Below are 16,871 nucleotides of genomic sequence, written 5' to 3'. Positions count from 1 at the left end.
TGCAGCTGAGGTACCTCCTTTCTCTTCAAAATTTAATTTTTATTTTTACATGAAATTTTTTTTTAAAAAACTGGGAGATTACTAAGGGAAGACCATTTTCTTTTAAATCACAACATAAGCACCACATGGGGCTCCCTGAATAGCAAAGAAGAACACCATAGCTAAGAACACTTTTTGGCCATTATCCGCCTCAAATGGCAGGATCACTTGAAGAAAAGCATGAACACATGACTGTTGTGTGTGGACAAAGCAAACTTTACCATTAGGCAGAATAAAACACTCACCTGAGCCATCTGGTGTGTAATGCCAAGTTAGGTCAGACAACTGTTATTTGATTATTATTATTATTATTATTATTATTTGTCAATTGTATTTTTAGTCTCAAGGGAGACGAACTTATGGGATGTTCTCCTCCCAACATATCATAGATTAAAAACAGAACATGTATATGGCCAAGCAACATCATAGTGTGGGTAAGATGTCAAAAGTTATAAATGAGGAAGAACACACAACCTAAAGAAGACTGCAGCAGTTTGCTTTTGCCTGAGCCTATTGGAAAGAGCAAAATTCTGCTCTCTCTCCTCCCCTCCACTCTGCTGGGTTTTGATTGAGCACAGATGGCTTTTTTTTTTAAACCTTGAGCTCAGTTTGCATCAATTGAAGTAAGCTGGGGACAAAGTTATGATCAGCTGAAATAGTAGGACAAGAGAGGATTGAGACTATCCTTGCAAAATTGGGACAGTTGGAGTGTATGTGGTTACCAAAATAATGTTACTGGCCACATTAGGAAGTAAAATAAGATAGTTCTTTATGTATAAAACAATGAAAAACAGCGAGTGCTGCCAAACTGTACAATCTAAAATATATATACAGGGAAGGGAAGGATACACACACACACACACACAATTTAATGGTACAGCAAATTATCCAGATAAAATACCAAGCTTTCTTTCAGTAATCCCTTTCCCCTCTGGCTGAGGCCAACTTCTTTTTAATAATAATAATAATAATAATAATAATAATAATAATAGAAGTGAAACCACTGAATCCACTTTCTAAATAGACAATTTCTAAATAGGCAATTATATAAGGAGCCCTGGTGGCATAGCAGTTAAATGCTAGCACTACAGCCACAAGGGCTCCAAGGTCCATTCAGCACTCGATCCTTTCGTAGGTCGGTAAAATGAGTACCCAGCTTGTAGAGGCCATTGGCTTACTCATTGTTAACCACTTTGGGAGTGCTAGTTCATTGATAAGCAGTACAGGAATGTACTTGCTATTGCAATTGCTTAACCAATGTTGTTGTTTTTTGTTGTTGTTATTTAAAGGGGGAGTTTAAAACCTAGGAAAGTTTAAGGGCTATACACCTTGAGGAACCTCAGGGAAATTCACTCACAAATTTGTTCCACCAATTGTTTTCAGTATTATTCCCATTTCACAAGACAACAGCTATGAAGTACTATAATACTTTAAAGCTTTATAGGTAACAGTTTGCTCTTGCATTTTATGGTCAAGCCCACAATCCTCATTGGTATCTCTAAGATTGGAAAAATGCATAAGTGCCTGCAGGAGCTACAAAATTATTCATGACTTTTCCAATGTAGATGTTATCATTAGACTGGCAAGAGAAAACCCATTCCTTCCCATTTTGTTACATATCAAAATGAGCAAACATAGCAATGCTTTATCGTCACTGAAACTGCATTGCCTACAAGGCCGAATTCAAAAGAAGTAACAGCCAAATACAGTATTTAAAAGTGTACTTTTCTTCACAGAAAGTAAAATGAAAAGGACTTAAGTGAGATGATGAACTGTGTCATTTGCAACTGAACTGCTGGCCCTGACAAAACAGCCCCATTAGTCATGAAAAGTATGGTCAGCAGGGTTAATGATGATGAACTTTGTATAAGATCTTCATTAGATGTTTGATTTAGCAAATGGTGTATTTGTTGTTGTTGTGCACCTTCAAATCATTTCAGACTTATGGTGACCCTTATGGCAAACCTATCATGGGTTTTTCTTGGCATTTTCCTTCAGAAGGGTTTACCATAACCATCCTCTGAGGTTGAGAGAATGACTTGTCCAAGCTGGGATTTGACACTTGGTTTCCAGAGTCATAGTCCAACGCTCAAACACACTCATTTTGAAAACAGACTAAGGAGAAGAGACCCAGAGACCTTGCATATTCAGAAGAATGAGGAAAATACCTACCATTTTCTTTTGAAAACTGGGCAAAAATGAAGTCAGGCGTTTCACATTGGCTGACCTGAATTGTCCCAATGATAAGCATTGATAACATTATGAGAAAGGGTCTTGTCACACCTTTGAGGCTAACTGAAAGAAAGGAGCTGGTAGCATAAGCTTTCATAGACTTGTACTTACTTCCTCAGATGCATCTGAGGAGGTAGTTGTAAGTCTATGAAAGCTCATGCTACCAGCCACAAAACTCCTTTGCATAATGATTTTCCAGACTAACATAACTGTGTCTTTGGATGTTTAAAGCATTATAGATCTGCATTACTCCCAGAATCTGCCTAAGAGATGATGCAGCCAAAGGTGGAATAATGAAAAGTACCTGTCTTGCAGATACCTAAAGCAAGTTGCCATGTTGGCAGAAAAACTGGATAAAAGAACTCAATTCAATAACTTATTTTGATTTCCAAGGCACAAAATCATGTAAGTACTTTCCCTACTTCTTAGTAGTAAAAGTATAACAGTACATTGACCATCACTGCCCACGATATCCTCAAATCAGTTGCCTTAGGCTGCTGCCTCATTTTAACCAATAGTAGAATTGGATTGGGGCTTTTACTCCATCTGAAGGGCCACATCATTCTCTTGCCTGTTGTAACACTTGAAAACACTTCTAAACAGCAGCTGGTAATTTCCACAGGATGCCAAAGTGGAGCAGACACTTTACCGCAAAAGGAAAAAAAGAGGAAATGGATCAGGAGAGTAGTGGCTTTTTCAGTGTCCCTCTGCATGCCACTGCAGTAATTCAGTTCACTTCCCGAGGGGAGACAGTCGTGAAAGCATGCCTTTTGCCAATGGATTTTACCCTTTCAGCAAAAGGCACACTTTGATGACTGTCCCCCATTTGGAAGAGAACAGAAGTGCTATGACATCCCGTGGAGCAGCACGAAGAAAGCCGATACTCTCCCAATCCATATCTCCTTTCCTTTCCCATGTGGTAAAGTCCTAAGAGTTACTAGCTTCTCTGATCTCACAGTAGAGATAAGATTTGAACCATGGAGTCCTTATTTCACAGTTCTATTTGTCAGCCAGGAGTGGTCCACCCCAGGACTGCTTATTCTCCAGGATTTCTTTTCAAATGCGATCTAGCAGTAAACATTTGTTTTCTTTTAGGATATATGGTATGTGAGAAATCATGGTGCTTTCCAAAGTTTACTTCTATTTGTAGCAAAGCATGGGCCACAAAAATTGTTGTATGCATGGATGCCCCCATGGTTAGGCCACAACTTTGGTTCATTGGCTTCCAAGAGCCCTATTAAAAACCAGAAGCACTTATTATCAAATGAAGGAAAGACAGAATTGACCAAGAATGCCACTTTGCAAGGAAATGTTTGCAACTGGGTGGCTGGAGGACAGAGGACCCACTAATGGTCTTCTTCAGGAATCTACAAACAGTGGGGATCAACTTCTGTGTGTTGACACAAGTGCATACATTTACACCTAGAGAATGGGGAATTGGTATCTACAGAGGCATGGGGAAAGTGATAATGGCAGCTGTGACAACAAGGTGTGATGAAAAAATGTGGACAATAGGAAATGACTTCCCCTGAGTTAACATCATGACTACAGTGAAGCTGAAATTTATCAAAAAATGTTCTTTGGAGACAATTTCTGAAAATCTTGTTTTTATTAGCTCCATGACAAGAAAAGAAACATTGTAATATGTTGCTGCTAAAGGTGAAACATATCTTGAAGAAATCTGGGTGGAACTTCTCTTCCGCAGGGGGGAAAAATGATGAAACAATTTCCCCATAAACACACCCCTGCAATTTCTCTGCCCACAAATAAAGTGGAAATTTTTAAGAGCCCATTTGTGCACAGTGCTACAAATCCAAATACCAGCTTTTATAATTCAGAAGCAATCATCTCATCCTTAAATACAGGTGAGTGCTTTTGTTCTAGGAAACAGAATCTACGGAGAAGAATAATGCTTTTTGCAAGAGGATGGAAGCACTGATGAATTTAACAAGGGTGCAATTTAGGAGAAGAATTATTTGAGGGTGTTCCAGTTTTTCTTACTGCAAACAAGGAGTCTATCAAAATTGCACAGGTGTATGAAGAGGGAAAGCCTCCAACGTCTAACCTCAGCCATTAACCTCTGTGAATGGTATCCCAGGCACTTTCCACTTTAGGGCCATCGCAGTAAAACCGACTTTTACTATAACAACAATGATTCTACTAGCGAGGGAGGTGGAGAATGTGTAACGTTTTACTAGTGGTGTTCTACTAGTGCTAATACTGCTTCCTTACAATGGTAGAAAGGCCAGGAGGGAAGAAAACAGTATACCTCTGACTAAAGGGCTACAAGTGCTCTCTCGTTTGTCAAATGAGGTGCCTATACATCCAAAGTAGTTTCAAAAAGTAGTTACTGTATATACTCATCTATAAGTCTAGAAATTTTAGTCCAAAAATTGACCCCAAAAACTTAGGTCGACTTATCCACAGGTCAATGTAAATACTATTCTTTAATTCTCATTAAAAAGAAAACCATCTTCTGATTAAACGCAAGAGTGCAATCTGTCCTGGAAGCACTGACTTCCCACTACTCTCTCTTCCATCCAGCCTCTAGTGCAGTGGTTCCCAACCTGTGGGTCGGGACCCCTTTGGGGGTCGAATGACTCTTTCATGCGGGTCGCCTAAGACCATTAGAAAACACTTATTTAATTACAGTTATGAAATAGCAACAAAAATAATTTCATGGGTTTGGGTCACCAAAACATGAAGAACTGTATTAAAGGGTCATGGCATTAGGAAGGTTGGGAACCACTGCTCTAGTGTGAGCCAAAACAGTTATGCCTGCCATAATTTTGTAGGTTGTTTGGCATTGTTTTCCTTTGCTTCATCATTTAGGTCCTTTTTTGCATGAACCTAAGTTTTACCCTCAACTTATCCATGGGTCATATCAAAATCCATAATTTTGCCCCCAAAACCTGCCCTCGACTTATACATGAGGTCGACTTATAGTCGAGTATATACAGTACCTCCCATTGTTTTGATGTGATTGGTCCATTGCAGGATTAGCTGTAATTCAGCCTGTAATACAGCCTGGTCATAATCCTAGTTGTTTCCTACTCAATGAAGTAGGTGTCTCTACCAGCTAGGGATTCTACTTGATTCCTGACAAAACATTGCATGTCAGAAGAGCCAGAGACATTCACAAAAAATGTACAATGACCCATTTTAGTAAAATATTGGGAATGAAATATAAATTAACGCAGCTCTACCCATTAAAACATCAACAAGAGGATTCACAAAATGAACAGGAAGATCATCACACAATTTTTTTAAAAAAATGCAATTATTATGTATTAATTCTTATGCTTATCCATGAACATATCCATGAACATCCCTCCTGATTAAACTGTGCAGTTGGAGAAAGATGTAATGTTCCAAGTTAATATTACATGGAGTCTATGGGGGGATACAGATGGGGAGAAAGGAGCGTCAAGACGCCACCCCTTCCTGCCCCACCCAGAAGCCGCAGCAACCAAGCAGTGCGGCCTCCAGGAGCCCTAAAAAGAGCTCGCTCTCGGCAGGTTCTTAGGGTGCACGCACAGTGCTATTGGTGCCAAACCTTGTCAAAAAACCCCAATGATACTTTTGTCATAGGGTCACCATAAGTCACGAACAACTTGACATGTGACAACAACAAATGTTTTGAGAACTCAGGATTTGTTCTGTTATAATTAGTAGACTAAATTCCTTCACACACAAAAAGGCATATCTAAGACATTCCTACATGTGAGAATACACATGGCTAGAAAGTGGGAAAATGTAGATTACTAATAGACATGGCTGTTGTCAAGATTCCACATGTCCTGCTACATATATTATAGGAAATGACACAGAAATGGCTCTAGGTGAGAAACAATTTCAGCGTTACCTTTCACTATCCACTTAAAATATTACCAAATCCTTTGTATGTTTACTCAAAATTAAGTTGCACTAACCTCAAATATACTTATTCCTAAATAAGTGAGTGCAGGACTGCAGCCACAGTAGGAGAGAAGCTTTGAATGACAAATCGCACAGAGTATTGCTGATTTGCAAGATCCTGGGAGCTACTTCATCACAATGAGGAATTACTAGCCCAAGAGGTAACAAGTAATTAGTTCCCTGTCTCCAGTTCACCATCTTAACCTATTGCAAAGTTAACTGTCTTTAAAATGTTCTGTGGCCACCTCTATTAAAACTCACTGCATTTTTCCCTAGTACAATGTTCCTTTTTATCAGCCTCTAGCAGGATTTTATGAATTTTGTACAGAGCAACCCACTGTAACATTTGCTCCATTCATTATTGCTTCTCTCCTTGTCAGCCATTAGGAGACACTTGTACAAATTGTGCCACATTTGACCAGTCAGGTGTGCATCCTTGCCCTTGCTGCTATTGCTGAGTGGGAAAACAAATTCCAAAATGAAAGAGATAACTGGGTAGGAGCAATATTTCACTGGGTAGTTGCAATGGGTGGGAATTCTAAAGAGGAGATTGTACATGCATTGATTTTTGAGATGTGTGTGTTGAAATTTGGCTTACTGCAGACGGAGTGAAGGGGAGAGCAGAGTAGGAAGGAAGAAGGATGGTGGAATTTTTTTATCCCAAACATTAAGGAGACAACACTGAAAAGTCAGTTTTCTGTTTTCTGGGGTAATAACATTAACACTCAAAATCCAAATGTGTATGTGTCTTAAAATCCTTGTCACACAAAAGCATGAAGAAGATACTAGAGCAGCTTTAAATCCAGATATTCTGTCATCACATAAACATCTGGTTTTAGCAACCAAAGTATGGTCACAGTGGTGGATGACATTTTTTCACAGTATCCCTCCTGTCCATTTGCATCTGTAGGTACTTTTCTTGCCAGCTGGGCCTTGATACCAAAAATGCATTTGATTCAGGTAAATGTTGCTGGGAGATAATCATGAGAATGGTTCTGTACTGCCCGCCCATATAGCCTGATCTGCGTGTGAGAATTAAACCCCTAAACACAGCAGCATTTTAGTTCAATTTACATGCAGAAGTCCCCAGTTTCAGTTTCTGACATCCCCAGTTTAAAGAATCTGGACAATGTTATAGCAGGGGATGAGAAAGACCTCTATGTGAGCTACTGGACAGCCACTGCTAATTACAACAGTGGTAGGTGGGCTTTCTCTATTACCAATGGGGTTTCCCTATTACCACCACTATCAACTCATTTTATCTGCAGTTCGGTTCAGACCTGGGACACAAGTTCACTTACCACCAAGATTATCATGGCTTCAAGGAGGAACAGGGGAAAGACACATTAAATACCACTGTACTTTTAATTCCACATCAGTTTTCAATGTCCAGTACACTCTCATCAGTTTTTACCACTCCAGACCAGGCATGCACTCATACATCCACCCAGTTGAAAGCTATATTTAAAGTACAAAAATTCTATCGCTCCATCTTTCTCCAAAAGCACAATTCACTTTGCAAATGCTTTGTATTAACATTCACAGTAGGTGTGTGGTGGTGGTGGTGGGATGCAACATGTTTAAATTAGAGGAAATATGTAAAAACCTAATTTTACAACTGGTGTTGCCGGGCCAGGGGGGGGGGGGGGATTAGTAGAAATCCACAGGAGGTAGAAAGTAAGGTTTTAAAAACAGTATTATTTCATATGTGTATTTTTGTTCTTACATCATGAAACTCAAGTTAGCAAACTTGAAGAATAGCTAGAAAATCTGCTTGTGTACTGACTACAACTCGCCAAGATCTGCATAGTTTCAGCTCAGTAGCTGCACCATCAAACAGAATGGTGGAAATTCTAGAAAGAAACTACTTTTCTCTCTTTCCTCAGGTATGTGCTAATTGACTTTGGGATAAGGACCACAGAAACAACATCAGTGGGTTGAGGGAAATCTGTGCTAGAAGTGGGATTCTGCACAAAATCCTCTGAGTTCTCCTAGATATCTGATGTGAAGCAGGAATCTGTTACCATGTTCAGCATCATATTCCAGTCTGCTGGCCAGATGTTTTGGACTTCAAGTCCTATCAGCCCAAGCCAGCATATTCAAAAGCTGTGAATACTGGGAGTTGTAGTCCAAAAAGCATGAAGCTTGGGGAATGCTGTTGGATGTAACAATAGCAAAACTAATAGAATGCTGTCACACTGGCCTGACAAAATATACAAAATAGGCAAAGTGGTCTTTTTTCTATTAGACCTAAAGTTCCTATTTGCATTAAAGACATGCATGAGTTACAGTGAATGTCTCATATTTGACTTGCATTAACATCAAGATTTCAGTGAAGACAATCCCATGTCAATTTGGTGTGTATTTAGTGAACATTGAACAAAATGTTGAATGGAAGCAGCTGCATTAATATTAGCATTCACCAGACATTCCAAGGCAATATATACATTTTTATCTAACACGTTTAAAAAAACCCTTACAATTATTTTGCAGTGCAATACAAACTTTTAAATTAAATATTTTCAGGTATTCATTAAGTTCACCTGGGGCTGTCAGCATACATGTGTGAATATCGACACTGATGAACAGACAAAAAGCTTAGAATGAACTTATTTTATGTACTCATGTATACGTCTAGAATTTTTATTCAAAAAATTGAACCAAAAAACCTGGGTTGACCTATCCACAGGTCAAAGTAAATATTGTATTTTAACTCTTGCCAAAGAAAGAAAGAAAAGAAAAGAAAAGAAAAGAAAAGAAAAGAAAAGAAAAGAAGAACCATCCCTTCTCACTGTAGTGTGGCAAAAGGCAAGAACTTAGTCCATCCTGGGAGAACCTAAAAGAAGCACTGACTCCCTCTACTCTCTCCACCATGGCACTGCTTCTGGCTTTTTCTTCTGGCAGGAAAATGGTGGCAGTAGTTTCCTCCTTGTCCATCTATTCTTTAGGGTGAGCACAACATTTATGCCTGCCAGAATTTTGTAAGTTCTTTGGCATGTTTCCTTTACTTCATCCTTTACATCCTTTGTTACATGCACCTACGTTTTACTCCTGAATTATCCCTGGACCATATGAAAATCCATTATTATTGCCCCCAAACCTGCCTTCCACCTATACAGTCGAGTATATATGGTATTTCCTCCCTAAAGTAGAATCTGTAGAATGTAAAGTTTTCAAACATTTATATTACACCAGTTGGTCCTTTCAAAACATCTTTCAGTGGCATTGACAGGTCCATCAGTATCAACACTTGTCACAAAAGCCATGCTAGCTAGTACTGTATCTCTCTCACTTCATATGAGCCGAACTTGAAAGGCACAGTGTGCTCTTACAAATAGAATAGCTGACCTGAAGCATGGATAAGGAGGGAGTGTAGAGGAAGATAAATTAGTCTTGTATGTCCAAAATTCAATTTTCAAATATATGAAATAGGATTAAGAGGGTAGAAGTGGAAAACTTCCTCGTTTATTCAAATCAGATTAGAAACATGGGTTAAGACCAGTTTACATTTTTCAAGGTTATACCAGAGTCTTGTTGCATCTTACAAATATGCCAGTTTATTATGGCATACACTTTTGTAGAGTGCAGAATACTTCAGATCCATAAAGTATTATGCTTAGTTCTAGATTAAACAAACAGATGCACCGACAGACACAGGTGAGTAGATAAAGACAAAACTGAGAATACCGAATGAAGTAGGTTCCATTCCAAAAAAGCTTTTATTATGATAACCTTGTTAGTATTCAAGGCGTCACAATATTTTTTGTTGCTTTTCCAACATGAGTGAACATAACTGACGCTAAAGAGAGGTGTTCCTTTGGATAGACCACTTTCTCAAAGTGGATAAGTTTTTAAAATGGGAGTGCCTGAGTCAGAGAAAGTGAAATTTCCATGTGTGACATTTGAAAAGAAAGAGTGCAACCCTACCACCCAGTAGCATTCAAAAGGCAAACTTAAGCATGGATATGCTTTATCAGCATAGGTTCCCTCTTATTATTAGGTTCCTGTGCAATCTATTCACTCTGGAAAACAATAAGAGAAAACATACTTTAGCTCCTTTTTCTGTGTGTGGGGGGAGAGAGGGAAAGAGAGAGAGAGAGAGAGAGAGAGAGAGAGAGAGAGAGAGATGGAGGCATAAATGATGGCTTATTTTGGAAAGTAAACTATCCGAGTAGCTTAGGAGGGCCCCCCTCTCAGATTCCAGCTGTACACATTAGATCTACCTGTTTGTATCCCTTTCATCTGCAGTGAGCAAAACAGCTCTTACTATTCATACCAATTTATAAGTGGACTGGAATCATGAATATGTTCACTTATATTAGACTACACCATCACTGCACACCAGACTTAGCAATCCATCTATATTTAGCATGCTCTTTTACTCCTCACACACTATTCCCTGCCCTTTCAATGAAAAAAAATGTCTTTATAGTAAAAGGGAAAATACAAATTATACAGAGCTACACACAAAGCCTCCATAAATCATATAAGCTACCAAAAAAAAAAAAAAAAAGACTTTAAAGAGGTGCTCGGTGTACAAGCCCTAGTTTCCAAGGTTACAAAGTCAAATTAATTACATGCAAGAGAACACTCATATACACAGCTGCTTAAACAAAAGCATGAAAGCTACAGCAGAAAATCAGAGTAGATTCTGAAAGATTTCTGTTACCGATGGACATTGTCTTTGTAAAAAGCCGAAGTTTGAAGGACCAAGTGGTCCTTGGAAAAAAAGAAGATTAAAATAAAACATAAAGAAAAGCGAGGTAAAGATAGGAGTCTCACTCACCAAAATCGGACTGCAAATCCTTTTTCAGCCCACAAAGCATGTCTGCTATTATCTATCAAAGCATTCAGCTAAATTGCAAGAGGCACTCCTCTCTTTGCCTTGGCTGGCACTGGAATCACATTACAGCAGTCTTGCTCTCAGGCTGTCTCCCACCAGAGCATGGGGTTACACCGCACAAACAGAGAGGCTCCTCCACTTAAAGGGAACAAAGTCCTATTGACTCCACTGGATTGACATCCAACAAATGCCACCCTTTCATAAGATTTTTTTTTAAAAAAAAGAACTCTCAGTCCAGATGTGAATGCTCAGAGGAATTGAAAGGCAAATAAGAGAAGTAAAACAAAATATAAATGAATAAAGGATAAGGTGCAAAAGGCTCTTGAGCTGATCTTTCAGAAATATCAAGACATCTCTCAAATGTCTGCCAGGAGGAGGAAGAACAGACCAAGATTTCTCAGCAGAGGCATGAAAAAAGGATCAGCTGGTTAGAAACAAAGCAGCGCTGGACTCAAACTGAACATGCTGGTGCACTGGCCTGGGCAGTGATTGCGGAGTGGACGCTTCACTCCCAGCTTTATTCTAACTTCAACCATGCTAGAAGAGAGAAGCTATCACCCTGCATGGGTGGCAGTGTGCTCATCTTTCAGACAGAGCCTTTTGTTGCTTATTTGCCCAGGAAATCCAGAACAATCCTCAAAAGGCTGGATTTCAATCTTTTGGCTTAGAGCCATACAACCAAAAGGTTCCTCCCCCTTTGCTCAAACCAGCAAGCACAAGTTGAAAGGCAGCAGAGAGCGTTCTTAAAAAAGAAAGAAAGCAGGCAGCAAGACTTCAGAGTGTGAGAAAAGAAGACTGCAAGTGCTGCAGTACTGCTCAACACTCTTCCGCTTCTCACTGCCACACACACACCTTTGTCCATTGACTATATGGCCTCCAGCACCTTTCAAGGCAAAGTCAAGCTGCTGCCAAAGCATTACACTACATTTTCCAACTAAACACAGAGCCAGAGCACAGGAGCACCACACAACAGATCCACAGCCTGCAGCCTGCTGATAAGGCAATTTGACCCTTTGCTTGAAAGCAAACTAGCCAGCCCTACACATGTAGCATTTTCACAGCCTAGCTTATGTCCCATGAAGTCAGCAAGTTAAGGATTTGTTTTTCTTTTTTAGCACTTTACTCACAAAAGCACCAAAATTCTGACCAGGTACGCTAAATGCAAACAACAGAAAGGGGGAGAAATGCCTGTGCGGTTGCTGAATAGCTACCATCAGATACTGCAGTGCTGAACTAGCAGAGTATCCATGATGCATCATTATAGAACTCCAATACCACTTTAAATGCTATAGTTCCACCCTATAAAATCCTGGGACTGGTAGTTTGGTGAGGGAACTTAGATTTCTCTACTTCATGCCAGCCTCCAAAGGTGCAAATAGACTAAGGCTTGCATGCTGGAACATCAGAACCATGCAAGATTCTGCAGATAGTGGACGTCCTGAGCATCGTTCTGCTCTAAAAGCCCATGAACTGTCACGATTTAACATCGACATTGCTGCTCTTAGTGAAGTTCATCTCCTTGAGGAAGGCAGCCTTAAAGAACACGGTGCCGGCTACACACTCTACTGTTCTGGCAAACCCAAAACTGAAAAACATATTTCAGGTGTAGGCTTTATGATCAAAAACTCCATTGCCTCCAAACTCAAAACCTTGCCAACAGGACACTCTGATCGCATTATCTCCCTACGCCTCCTACATGTTGTTCTCTTCAGTATATATGCTCCAACTATGTAAGCCGACCCTGTGGAGAAGGGCAGATTCTACTCAGACCTATGCCACCTTATACAAAAAGTCCTTGCAGAAGTAGGCTTGCCATATCCCGCCTGGGTGTGGGACTTTCCCGATTTGGGGCGGGTCCGCATGGTCCCGCCCTGGTTTGCCCCCGCCCCCAGGCAGGATATGCCAAGCTGAGGGAGGCTTTCCCTTGCCGCTTGGGCTTCGCTCCCCACCGCAATCGCGGCGAGGCCCAGGTCCCAGGCGGCAAGGGAAAGCCTCCCTCAGAGGAGGATCCCCTCGCCGCCTGGGCTCTGCTCCCTGCCGCAATCGCAGCGAGGCCCGGGACCCAGGCGGCGAGGGAAAGCCTCCCTCAGAGGAGGATTCCCTCGCCGCCTGGGCTCCGCTCCCCGTCGCGATCGCAGAGAGGCCCGGGGCCCAGGCGGCGAGGGAAAGCCTCCCTCAGAGGAGGATTCCCTCGCCGCCTGGGCTCCGCTCCCCACCACGATCGCAGTGAGGCCCGGGGCCTGGCGGCAAGGGAAAGCCTCCCCTCAGCGAGGCTCCTATTCAAATGTAGGACACACCAAAAATGTGTCCTACATTTGAAAATTTTGTCCTACATTTTCCCGGTTTGGAGGTCCGGACGTATGGCAACCCTATGCAGAAGTCAAAATCATTATCCTTGGTGACTTCAATGCCAGAGTAGGAAAGAACTTCGAAGCCTGGAAAGGTGTTTTAGGCAAGCATGGTATTAGAAACTGTAATGATAACAGACGCCTCCTGCTAGAGTTTTGTGCAGAACAGCAGCTGACTATTACAAACACCATCCTTCAGCAGAAAGATAGCTTGAAGACAATCTGGATGCATCCCCGATCCAAACACTGGCACCTCATTGACTATATCCTAGTGCGCCAGAGAAATATTCGCGAAGTCTGTCATACCCAGTGATGCCCAATGCAGAATATCAAACAGATCATCGCCTCGTAAGATGTAAACTAAATCTTCATTTTAAGTTTCAACGTAAGAGGGGTGGCATCCTAAAGAGGAGAGTCCAAGTCAACAATCTTCAACAAGCTGCTGTGAAAGACAACTTCCAGGCAAATTTGCAAACAAAACTTGAAGACCATCCTGTAGCCAGAGAGATATAGACAATATCATATGCATAACAAGATTAGACTCCGAAGAAGAAGGAGTGAAGACTGGTAAAAGGAACATTAACCATCTAAGATATGCAGATGACATTATACTACTAGCAAAAACCATCACAGACTTGGAACGATCACTAAGGAAAATTAAAGTACAAAGGCAGGCTTACCGCAGAACATAAAGAAAACAAAAAATAATGACCATTGGAGCATCTATATTAAGTCAGCCTAGATAATGAGGAAATCAACAAAGTGGAAGAGTTTCTGTACCTTGGATCAAACATTGATAAGAACAGGGATTGCAGTCAGGAAATAAGAGGAAGACTAGGAATAGGAAAGGCAACCATAAAAGAACTAGACAAGAACCTAAAGTGTAAAGATATACACTAAATTTAGAATCATCCAAGCCATTGTATTCCCTATCACTAAGTAGGAGTGCAAGAGCTAGACAGTAAAGAAAGCCGACAGAAAGACAATAAAATGTGGTGCTGGAAAAGAATGCTAACCGTACTGTGGACATCCAGAAAGATAAACAAATGGGTCCTTTGATCAGATGAAGCCTGAACTCTCCCTGGAAGCAAAGATGACAAAACTGAGGTTGTTGTATTTTGGCCATATCACGAGAAGGCATGGCTCATTAAAAAGATGATAATACTAGGGAAGAGAGAAAGCAACAGAAACAGAGGAAGACCACAGGCCAAATGGATAGACTCAATGAAGGAGTCTATCTTGCCTAAACCTACACAATCTAAACAGAGCAGTGGAGGACAGGGGGTCTTGGAGATGTCTCATGCACAGGGGTCCAAAACACACTGCAGAAATAATCCACTTTGAGACCACTTTAACTGCCCCAGCTCAATGCTAGGGAATCCTGGAAATTGTAGTTTATTGTGGCACCAGACCTCTCTGAGGGAGAAAACTATATGCTTCACAACACTACAGTTCCCAGAAGTCCCTAGCATTGAGCCAGGGCAGTTAAAGCAGTCTCAAACTGGATTATTTCTGCTGTGTTTTGGATCAGGGTTTCCATAAGTCAAAGTCAACTCGAGGGTAGCTAATAACTCAGTTGCTAGTTCAGTCCAGAGAGAGAGAGAATGAATGCTGGAGATGTCAGAAGCTACATTTGCCTGGGATAAGAATAAAGTCTATTTCATTTTTAATTAGGTAAGAAAATGTTAAGTTAGGAGAGAGTGGAAGGAAGGATAAACTCCCTATGTTTGACATTCTATTATTTGTTTCTATTTCCAATTTTTAGTTTTGAGCTTTAAAGTTGTCTGCAATAACTGTTGGCCAGAAAGAATTCTACAAGCAAGTCCTGCTTTGTGAGATGCCTGGAAATCTGGGAGACTGTATATGTGCTGGGATATTTATAAAATATTTAATACTGTTGCTAGTTTTATGGTCTTAGAAAAGTTCTGAAGTCCGCCCTTCTCATATGCAAAGGATTCCAGAACCACCACCACCCCTGTGTGGAGCGAGCACCATTTTGTCCCTTGCCAAATTCTGTTGGATTACAACTCCCAACATTACTTACTGTAATGCTGGCTACAACTCCTGAAATTGCACTCCAGCATCTAGAAGACCAGGTTATTCTCCCTAGAAATATCAGTTGTTGCAGGGCCCTTTCATGTTTTGGACTGTCACCTAATCTGGGGCTGATAGTTAGTCTAATCCAACATGACAACGACAAACTTTTCCACCCAAGTGTCATCAGTTTAAGGAACTACAAACAGTTGGCATTTTCCACAAAATATTCTACTGCATTTCACTGGTGGAACATAATGGTTATGCCAAACAGGAAGAAGGAAGACTCTCTTTTCCTCTCACCCTATAAAATATCTCTTCAATATCTATCCATTGGAAAGATGAGCTGTTTACCAAAGAAAAATACAGCATTGGCTGCTGGCTGGCTGGCTCCATTATGGCTGCCATATGAGATAATCTCTGCTTGCTGGCTTCACCAATAACACCAAGGACACAAATGCTTCACATATTCACTATAGCCTTAATCTTTGTTATTACATAGTTGTGATGTAAAGGAAACAAATGCTGAAATGTGTGAATACACATCAATGACATTCAAACTGTAGTGTGGCACATGAGGAGGAGAGTTGACAATGCTAAAGGAGGCCACTAAGATAGCATTATTTTATGTATTTATTTGTATTATTAGTTATTATTTATTTAAACTGATTTTGTATTGCTTCCCAGCCCACAAGGGCTCCAGAGGGGATGAAGAAATGAAAACCAATTAAAACTGATTATAAGATTTTAGCCTCAATTTTAGCAGAAAGATTCAAGACTTTCTCTAAGACTCCCTTGTTTTCCACAGTTCTGCTTAATTCCTGTAAACTCATAGCCAATAATCTCCTTAACAGAGTCTATCCATCTAGCATGCAGCCTTCCTCTCTTTCTACTTCCCTTCACTTTTCCTATTATTACTGTTTTTCCAGTGAGTTGTACCTTCTCATGATATGGGCAAAGTACAACAGCCTCAGTTTGATCACCTTGGCTTTCAGAGATATTTCTGGCTTGATGTAGTGTAGGACCGATTTGTTTGTCTTTTTGGCAGTCCATGAAATCCTTAACACTCTTATCCAGCACCACGTCTCACATGTATTAATTTTCTTCCTATCCACTTTCTTTACTGTTCCACTCTCACATCCATACATGGTAATAGGGAATACAATGGCTTGTATGATCTAACTTTCACGCTCATTTGTGTATCTTTACATTTTAGGATCTTTTCTAGTTCTTCCATAGCTGTCCTTGCCATTCTTAGTCTTCTTATGATTTCTTGACTGCAGTCTCCACTCTGATCAATGTTTGATCCCAGAAATGAAAACTCTTTTACTCTTTGTATTTCCTCATTGTCTAGATTGAATTTGTATGCATTCCCCAAAGATAAAAACATTTTAAAACACATTAAAATACTCTTTTAAAACTCCTAAAAGCAGTCTTAAAAACAATCTTAGAATCCA

The 16,871-nt window shown here is 40.4% G+C and overlaps 1 protein-coding gene across 5 annotated transcripts in view; it reads right to left on the bottom strand.

Annotated features, from left to right (window-relative positions):
- The window catches only part of GRIP2 (glutamate receptor interacting protein 2), a 577,942-nt gene that overhangs the window by 171,608 nt on the left and 389,463 nt on the right, over nt 1-16,871 (bottom strand). The window contains exon 1 of one of the 5 annotated variants that reach the window (XM_089520943.1): nt 10,976-11,073. The exons of the other annotated variants lie outside the window; for them this stretch is intronic. Within the exon in view, the coding sequence (XP_089377069.1) occupies nt 10,976-11,015 (40 nt within the window). The 5' untranslated portion in view covers nt 11,016-11,073. Of the gene's footprint in view, nt 1-10,975; nt 11,074-16,871 lie in introns of those variants that run through there. 5 annotated transcript variants of the gene reach the window in all.

This window comes from Sceloporus occidentalis, unplaced genomic scaffold (assembly GCF_023333645.1).
Source record: "Sceloporus occidentalis isolate IW3139 unplaced genomic scaffold, rSceOcc1.0.p SCAF_1, whole genome shotgun sequence".
In the NCBI taxonomy this organism is placed as follows: domain Eukaryota; kingdom Metazoa; phylum Chordata; class Lepidosauria; order Squamata; family Phrynosomatidae; genus Sceloporus; species Sceloporus occidentalis.
This window is presented reverse-complemented; position numbering and strand designations above follow the sequence as displayed.